This window comes from Oncorhynchus clarkii, chromosome 12 (assembly GCF_045791955.1).
Source record: "Oncorhynchus clarkii lewisi isolate Uvic-CL-2024 chromosome 12, UVic_Ocla_1.0, whole genome shotgun sequence".
Classification (NCBI taxonomy): Eukaryota; Metazoa; Chordata; class Actinopteri; order Salmoniformes; family Salmonidae; genus Oncorhynchus; species Oncorhynchus clarkii.
Genome location: NC_092158.1, coordinates 55,243,593 through 55,252,741, shown reverse-complemented (window position 1 = coordinate 55,252,741; position 9,149 = coordinate 55,243,593). Strand labels below are relative to the sequence as shown.

Sequence of the window (9,149 nt, the reverse complement as noted above, 5' to 3'; positions counted from 1 at the left end):
ACCTCGCCGTCAATAGTTGTTTAGTGGAAAACAACATATGGTGCAAAATGTCCTTGCACAGTACCTGTGAATATCCCTCCCTGAAACCATTGACAATGAGTCCTGTTGACCTTGTGATATCAAGACGTGTGTGACGGGGAGAATCATGCATGTCTTGCAATGTGAGGTAGTACATAAGATCACACAGCTGCCATCTCCTCCCACACAGACAGACAACGTGATCAGAGAGCATGCTACTCTGCCAAGGGCCCACTTTTACCTCACAGGCGTATTTCAAACAGGAGAGGCACACACCCTCTTTACCCCAAATGGCTGATTGGTAGTTCTTGTCCCTTTTGCACCCTACATTTCATAAGAAAATAACATTGAAATGTCTAGATATTGAACTGATTGTTTTTTAAAGGTATGCTTAAAATCTGCAATATTTACATTTGTTCAATGGTCATTTTTTAAATTAAAGATGTAATTTATATGCAGTGGAAGTGAAAGAACTAAGAAGCCTTTTGTGTAGTTGTATGTGTTTTACTGTAAACCTGTTTGAACAAGCAAACCTTTATCATTTAATAAACCTCAATACAAATTACCAAGCAAATAAACAAACATACCTTCTCCCCCCCAAAAAATATGGACCACATCCCCAAACACTTCTTCAAAACAGCATGGTCACAAAATGGTTGCTCTCACACAAAAGACTAGTAAAAGCAACGACCCCGCACAGCCAATAAACACAGAACCTCCCCTGAAAGCTTTCGCCTGTTCTGGGATTTATACATTCTACCGGTTCACCACTATTTACACAGGAAACACTGCCCAAAACTAAGGTTACTAGAAATTATTTATATGTACACTAGATGACTGTTAAGGGGTGCTGTGTTGAAGCCACCGCATCTCCAGGTTGGCACTCCCCACATTGTAAAAATATTTTGGAAGCTATAGAAACGAATTCATTAATGTCAACATTCGTTTTGTTACATTTATTCTATTACAGTCATCTTAATGCATACTTTTAAATTATATTATGTAAGCTAAACATAATATATATATATATATATATATATATATATATATATATATATATATATATATAAACATCTTAAAGTATATTTTGTATTACTAATGTTACTGTCCCCACTACAACAATTCAGGGTGTATATGCATCACTTGATACTAGCACGTCACCGTAGGCAAAAAAAAACAGATCAATAATTGTGTATTTATCTCATAACAATGGTATCCTGGTTCAAATCCCAGCATTTGATTGATCCTTTTATTTCAATAAGCACAAAGGAAAACTCGGATTAGATTATACTCATTCAGTTTAATTTTCTTCCCGATGCTGAAGAGGGTGGGGATGCCAATGATGCTCTCGTGCAATGCCATTTGTCGAGCTAACGGCCTTTTCCAGATCACGTGGTAATGTTGCCGGATATTGATCCACATCTTGCCAACGGTAAAACCATTCATAATCGTTTTTTTTATTCATCTCCAAATTTCACATACTTTACATGTGTTATTCTATTACGGGGATAATCATATAGTGCCTCATTCGTTTACGATTGATACCTAATTTCATTCGCAATTGGCGGATTTGGGCGACAGACAAAACATGCAGTGACTCGCTTGGCTGTCGCATCACAGTTCTAGCATCCATTCCTGCATCATGCACTGGTGTCTTCCTTTCCGATTTCTTCTAACATTACTATCGTCAATCTTGGCACTAGGAGACTCTGGATTTGCACAACTTGATGGTACTCCACCTTCAAAAATAGGTAAAGTAGATAGCTCTATTTTGTCTAGATAACGTAAGTTAGCTATAGTTTTGCGGACATGTGTGGCTTGCAGTGCTGCTAACGTTAGCTAGCTGGGTTTGCTAGCTAACTAATGATAAGTTAGCCTAGGAGCTTTCAGGGGGCTATTCAGCCACAGAGAAATGGAGTAGCTACCAAAACTGCCATGTAAATTCCCTGGTTGTGGATGACTTGTTTTTTTTTGACAGATCATTAAATTGTAGCATACTGATGTGTTTCTTCTGATGTCCGCAGCCATTGTAGGCGCTGGGATAGGCGGGACCGCCACAGCGCATTTTCTAAGGCAGCACTTCGGGCCAGAAGTGCACATTGATGTGTTCGAGAAGGGAACAGTCGGAGGGCGCCTGGCCACAGTCACCGTGAACCATCAGGACTATGAGTCCGGGGGCTCCATTATCCACTCCCTAAACCTGCACATGCAGGACTTTGTCAAGCAACTGGGTGGGTCCATCGCTGTCCCGTTCATAGATGGTACATTTTAGTATCACCGCTTTTATCTGTCCAGATCCCTCTGAGAAAGTACAAGTGAAGACCACAAAGACAAAAAGGTGTTCTGTTCATTGCCATTACATGCACACCAAAGCAGAGGAGAAACTGAGGGTTGTAGGATAATCTTCCATACCCGTAGGCTTACTGCTTTGCTGGTAACTACAGGATGCTGTTCCACCCATCACACTATTCTATTTTTGTTGCAGGTCTTAAGTATCGTAAGAATGTGGCAGGGAAGACGGCTGTGTTTAACGGGGAAGAGTTCATCCTGGAGGAGACTGACTGGTACCTGCTGGATCTGTTCCGCCTGTGGTGGCGCTATGGCATCAGCTTCATCCGCCTGCAGATGTGGGTGGAGGAGATCATGGAGAAGTTCATGAGGTGAGCGGCAGCAGGGGAAGAGAGCTCAGACGAGACAGACAGGGGAAATCCTTCTCGCTGTAAATTGGTTTACGCTTGATTTCAGAGCGCTGTCAAGCTATTCAACATGCCTTACATCCCCTATACAATCTGTCTCTCTCCTTTCTGTGTCTATGTGTTCAGGATTTATAAGTACCAGGCCCATGGCTATGCCTTCAGTTCAGTGGAGGAGCTGCTGCACTCTCTGGGCGGGTCAGGGTTCCTGAATATGACTCGCTGCTCTCTCTCTGAGTCTCTGCTGGAGCTGGGGGTGTCACAACGCTTCATTGACGAAGTCATCGCCCCCGTCATGAGGGTCAATTATGGACAGAATATCAGCATCCCAGCTTTTGTCGGTAGGAACTAAGGCCAGGAGGATACCAGTATTGCGATACTCATTAGTATTGTAGCAAGGAAACAAAACACAAAGTGGATTTAACTTCTTTAAGAAAACAGCCCTAATGTTGGAATGTTGAAAACAAACATCCAAGCTATACCGCACAATATTCTACATACAGCAGGTTTTTAAAGGACCGAAGAGTAAGGTCTGCTTTGTGTTTTCATTTTTGCCATGGGAAAAAATATAGCGATAAAGGTGTCTTCGCAGCCTTCGTAGGAACTCAAAGAACATTTGTAGTTGTTGTGTGCCGTTCAGGTCATAACGTTCTGCCAGTCTACCACTGCAGTTGCTCATCATGATCAATCATGTTCACATGTTTTAATCTGTGTAATAGGTGCCGTGTCATTGGCAGGTGCACAGGCCAACCTGTGGGCAGTGGAGGGAGGGAACAAGCTGGTTTGCTCTGGTCTGTTAAAACTGGCTAAGGCCAACCTTATCCAGGCCCAGGTCACAACCATCTCCCCCCATGCAGCTGGTAAGTGACTAAACATAGAATTATGTTTATAACATAGCATTAACCAAGGTGAACTGGCATGTTTTGCAAAACTGCGTTTTAGCACATATTAATTTACTTGCTCCAATCCCATTATTTCTTTACCTGAATTGAAGGAGAGTCTACCCAGTACCAGCTCAACTATGCCACTCTGACTGAGAAAGGATCTGAGTTCTATGACATTGTGGTGGTGGCGACTCCCCTGCAGTCCAGTGTGGGCTCAGGTATCTCCTTCCAGGGCTTTGAGCCTCAGCTGCCTGATATTGCTGGTTCCTACCACCACACAGTGGCCTCCATCGTTCACGGCTACCTCAACTGCTCCTACTTTGGCTTCCCAGACCCCAAGCTCTTCCCCTTTGCCAGTGTTCTCACCACAGACTCACCGGGACTCTTCTTCAACAGTGCTGCTAGCATCTGTCCCGTCAACATCAGCACTGGATTCCGCCGCAAGCAGCCCCAGGAGGCTGGTGTTTACAAGGTATTCTCTCCCCAACCCTTAGATAAGCCAGCGCTGAAGACACTGTTCAGGTCCTACTACTCTGTGCAGGTGACAGACTGGCAGGCTTACCCACGTTATGGGAGCACCCAGGACCTGCCGCCAGTTGTCCTTCATGAGAGCCTGTACTACCTCAATGGCATCGAGTGGGCCGGCAGCGCCATGGAAATGAGCTCAGTGGCAGCCAAAAACATTGCTCTGCTGGCCTACCACCGCTGGAGCAGGCAGCTGGAGATGGTCGACCAGAAAGACCTGATGCACAAGATCAAGACTGAGCTGTGACACGCCAACTCCGCAGACTCAGGCTCCGCTGGCTAGCTGCGGGGATTGTTTCTATGGAACCTTGCTGAAAGATGTTGTAGCATGATGCCTAACCCTAAGGAGTTGTGTTTTATTAAGTTACTGCTGCTGGCTGCAATGCAAAATAAAAACATGTTTTAATTTAATGCCACGTTGCATTCCATGGAAAGTGGCTCATTTTTAGCTGTTTGACTTGATATTTCATTGGGCGGCAGGGTAGCCTAGTGGTTAGAGTGTTGGACTAGTAACCGGAAGGTTGCAAGTTCAAATCCCCTGAACAGGCAATTATAACCCACTAGGCCGTCATTGAAAATAAGAATTTGTTCTTAACTGACTTGCCTAGTTAAATAAAGGTTAAATTAAATATGTAAATAATATGGACTTTATTCAAACTAAATGCTTGTAGTCATAAGGCATTCTGATAAACAAATACAATATGGTTAGAATTGATTTACTTAACTAAACTACTGTCAATAATGCACTGATTAAAGGCCAGTTTTAATAATTGCTTTTATTTCTTCATGAGTTCAAGTAATAACAAACTGATTGTACACATGTGTTTGCCTGATAAGAAATTAAAATGGTTGTTCTGAATTTTTTTGCTCTGTCATGCAAAAAAATGCTCAGTGTCATCTTTTCTTCTGTTTTTTTTTCCCCGATTCACTTTCTGATGCACCATATTGCACCATATGGCAATCTAGTTTTAAACTGAGTTTAAAACTGGAACTTCTCTCTGGAAGCAGCTTCTGCTGTTGCTACAGTCATCAACGCTTGAAGCCTGTTACATAGTTGTTACATAGTTGCATCTCTGCTGCATAGTGACAAATTGGAACATTGTTATCTCTAATGACAAATATAATACTCCTAACTGCATTATTTACACATTACTACAATGTATCAACAATAGGCTACATTATGCATTATGATTATTGACATAGGAACTTTCATCACGTGACCTGACTTCCTGATTCGTCTGCAGCTCTCACAGAGATATTGTAATTCTCGGGAAGTTAGTCTAATGTAGTTTTAAAACCACATTCTTAAATTAACAAACAAATCTTAAGATGCAACATGGCTTTTGCCATTCCGATGGTTGTACTGTATTTACACTGTTTTGGTCATTTGTTGAAGGGGTGGTACAATGGTTTAATCTCAAGGGACCAAACCGAATGTCTAGCCTCTAGTATGGCAGAATTCCTTTTCTAGGTTGCAGGAAATGTAAATGGGTTGACAATGACAAATAGTCTTAGCTAACTGTAGGATTCTATTGCATAATATTGATATTACATCACAAAAAGTTCATGAAATGAGCAAAGTTATTTTAAGTTATTTTTTTTATTTAAGTTATTTTTTAAAGTTATTGTTATGGGCAACTTTTTGATGATGTGGTTTTAATCTTCACTTCCATTGCATTACTGTTTGAATGGCCATGTCTGTGTTTCAAAGGGTCATCATTTTCTTGCTAGTATGGACTGCAGTTTGCTGATACTTGTAAGTATAACCATGTGACGAAATTCATGGAGGCTTTGCTGTGTATCAACTATATTTCAATATATTTCAATTATTTCAATAATATTTCAATATTTCAACACACAAAAATATTTTGAAGAGCAGTGACAGACAAGCACACAGGGCCTTCAGAAAGTATTCTTAACCCTTATCCCTTGATTCTACATTTTGTTGTGTTACAGCCTGAATTCAAAATAGATAAAAAAAAAAAAAATCCCACCCCATCTACACCCTATACTGACAAAGTGAAAAGAGGTTTTTAGAAAGGTTTGCAAATTTATTGAAAATTAAATACAGAAATATATCATTTACAAATTGCATTCACACCTCTTCGCTATGACACTCCAATTGAGCTCAGGTGCATACAATTTCCTTTGATCATCCTTGAGATGTCGCTACAACTTGATTGGAGTCCACCTTGGGCCAATTCAATTGTTTGGACATGATTTAGAAAGAAACACCTGTCTATATACAGTAAGGTCCCACAGTTGACAGTGCATGTCAGAAAGTGTCATGTTTTCATACTACAGAATAGTAGGCTGAAACACATCCAATACGGTAGGTGGCGGCATGCACCTATAATATTTGTTTGCGGACTGCCATAAAACCAAAGAAGAACAATAAGAAGTGCATGTCAGAGCAGAAACTATGCAAGCAAGCAAGAAGGACCTTGGTCAGGGAGTTGACCAAGAACCCAATGACCACTGAAATGGTAGAACCTGCCAGAAGGACAACAGTCTCTACATCTCTTCACCAATTTGGGCTTTATGGGAGAGTGGCCAGACGGATGCCACTCATGAGAAAAAGGCACATGAATGCATGCCTGGAGTTTGAAAAAATGCATGTGAAAGACGAAGCATGAAGCAAAAGATTCTGGTCTGATGAGACAAAAATGTAACTCTTTGGTCTGGAGAAAACCAGGCACAGCTCATCACCCGTCTGACACCATCCCTACCGTGAAGCAAAGTGGTGGCAGTATCATGCTATGGGGATATTTTTAGGCGGCAGGAACATGGAAACGGGTAAGGATAGAGGGAACAATGAATGGAATCAAATACATTCACATCCTTGATGAGAACCTGCTTCAGAGTGCAAACGACCTTAGACTGGGGTGGTAATTTGATGTACGTTCCAACAGGACAATGACCCCAAGCATACAGCCAATTCACTGGAATGGCTTCAGAACAAGAATGTAAAAGCCATTGAGTGGCCCAGCCAAAGCCCAGACTGGAATCCCATTGAAAATCTGTGGAAAGACTTGAAGAATGCTGTTCACTGCCACTCCCTATCTAACTTAAAAGAGCTTGAGAAAATCTGCAAGGAAGAATGGGAGTAAATCCCCAAATCCAGATGTGCATACCCAAGATGACTCAAAGCCATAATCACCACCAAAGGTGCTTCTACTACTGTGAATACTATTTCTGTATTTCATTTTCAATACATTTGAAAACATTTCTAAACATGTTTTCACTTTTTCATTATGGGGTATTGTGTGCAGATGGGTGAAGGGGGGAATTAATTTAATACATTTGGAATACACAACTAAATGTGGACTAAGTTAAGAGGTATGAATACTTTCTGAAGGTGTGCAATATTGTTCCACTTGTATGCATTAAGAGGCAGTAAATACCAGATATCATGTGTGTTCATTGGTTCACGTTTTAGTAATTTATCAGACACTCTTATCCAGAGCCACAGGAGCAATTGGGTTTAAGGGCCTTGCTCAAGGGCACAGATTTCTCTAGATTTTAATCAGCAACATTTTGGTTACTGGCCCAACGCTCTTTAACCACTAGGCTACTTGTCACCCATAGCTCTGCCAAGAATGCGAAAGAAACAGAATAGTATTTTGTATACAAGTGTGTGTGTGAGAAACTAGTGTGATTCACAAGAGGATCAAACTGGGGACCTTTGCCCTGAAACTGTGAGGAAATGCAATGAGCTCAGTAAGCCACATATTTGTTACAAATCCCCTTCTTTATTTGGGGGTCTGTTCAACTTGCGCAACAAGGTAGTACTTATGTTCACTGTTCACTGTGCCTGTTTGGCCTGTATTCATATTTTACAGATATCACCACTTAAACCTTGTAGCCTAATGAAACCACTCTTGCCAGTTATCAGTGTTTTGATGGATAAGTAAGGGTCTCTGTGCTTCCGAAACAAATGCCAGAGAGTGGGCTTTTAGTTGCTCTCTCTCTCTCCCCTGGCAACTATGACAGCTGGACTGATTAGAGTACAGTAAGATTCATGCAGGCGGACCCAGGAAACACAAGAAACAAACGGCAGCCAGTTCTCTTCACTTTGGATTGTCTGATGCATCTATTTAAATAGAAAAACGTTGATAAATGTTGAGCTTGTGGAGCTGCCTATGTCTGTGTGTTACTGAGCCTTGTGTTAATGAACCAGCTGACGACAGCAGCTGACCACAACATTGAAGGCAAATGTAGAAAACAAGCACAGTGCATTGTCTCCTCAATAACATTTGGGGAATTCATAAAAAAATGTAACCTTTATTTAACTAGGCAAGTCAGGTAATTCAATGACAGCCTAGGAACAGTGGGTTAACTGCCTTGTTCAGGGGCAGAATGACAGATTTGTACCTTGTCAGCTCAGGGATTTGATCTTGCAATCTTTTGGTTACTAGTCCAATGCTCTAACCACTAGGCTACCTGCTGCCCTATTATAATGAAGAGAGGTTGGTTTGCTGAACAACCTATTTGATCCCAAATTGTTTATCACGCCATAGTACAAACTATTATAGTATGTTGATCATTTGTTTTTAATCAATGGATCAAAAAAATGATCCACATTCTAGCTTTGGTCATATTAAAGATGAATTCAATACAAAGGGGATAAGAGTGCTTGAAGCAGATCGGGAGAGTACATTATGAATAAGATAATTGAATTGACTCAATGTTATCATATTGTGTTTTTCCTCATCCCTGTTCTTCCACAGCTGGTTGACAGCTATTCTCTCCCAGCTGAATCCACTGTTTGAACCTGCATTGAGTAATGACACCATTTGGTACATGTGACTCCACTGGCCCTGACTCTGTCCTCAACTCTGCCCTCAATGACTGAGAAAGGCCTAGGAGGATCAAGAACAAAGGCATCCTAAACCTGTCAACCATTTAGCTTTTCTAAACTTTAAACCTGTCACTTGGTTTACTTAAGATAATAAGGTAATGAATGTACTGCAATGGCTTGCAAGATGGAACTCTGCTCAGCCTGTAAGTCACTCAGCAGCATCTAGTG

General features: G+C 41.3%; 1 protein-coding gene and 1 pseudogene across 1 annotated transcript; both read left to right on the top strand.

The window, feature by feature from the left end:
- Positions 1 to 1,396: 1,396 nt before the first annotated feature.
- Positions 1,397 to 5,017, top strand: LOC139422082 (prenylcysteine oxidase-like). The gene is made up of 6 exons (XM_071173231.1): positions 1,397 to 1,769; positions 2,043 to 2,249; positions 2,504 to 2,678; positions 2,841 to 3,052; positions 3,431 to 3,571; positions 3,706 to 5,017. Exons 1-6 carry the CDS (start codon positions 1,661 to 1,663, stop codon positions 4,365 to 4,367), a joined length of 1,506 nt encoding a protein of 501 aa, XP_071029332.1. The 5' UTR covers positions 1,397 to 1,660; the 3' UTR covers positions 4,368 to 5,017.
- Positions 5,018 to 5,456: 439 nt separating this feature from the next.
- Positions 5,457 to 8,944, top strand: LOC139422483 (V-type proton ATPase subunit e 1-like; annotated as a pseudogene).
- Positions 8,945 to 9,149: the final 205 nt, after the last annotated feature.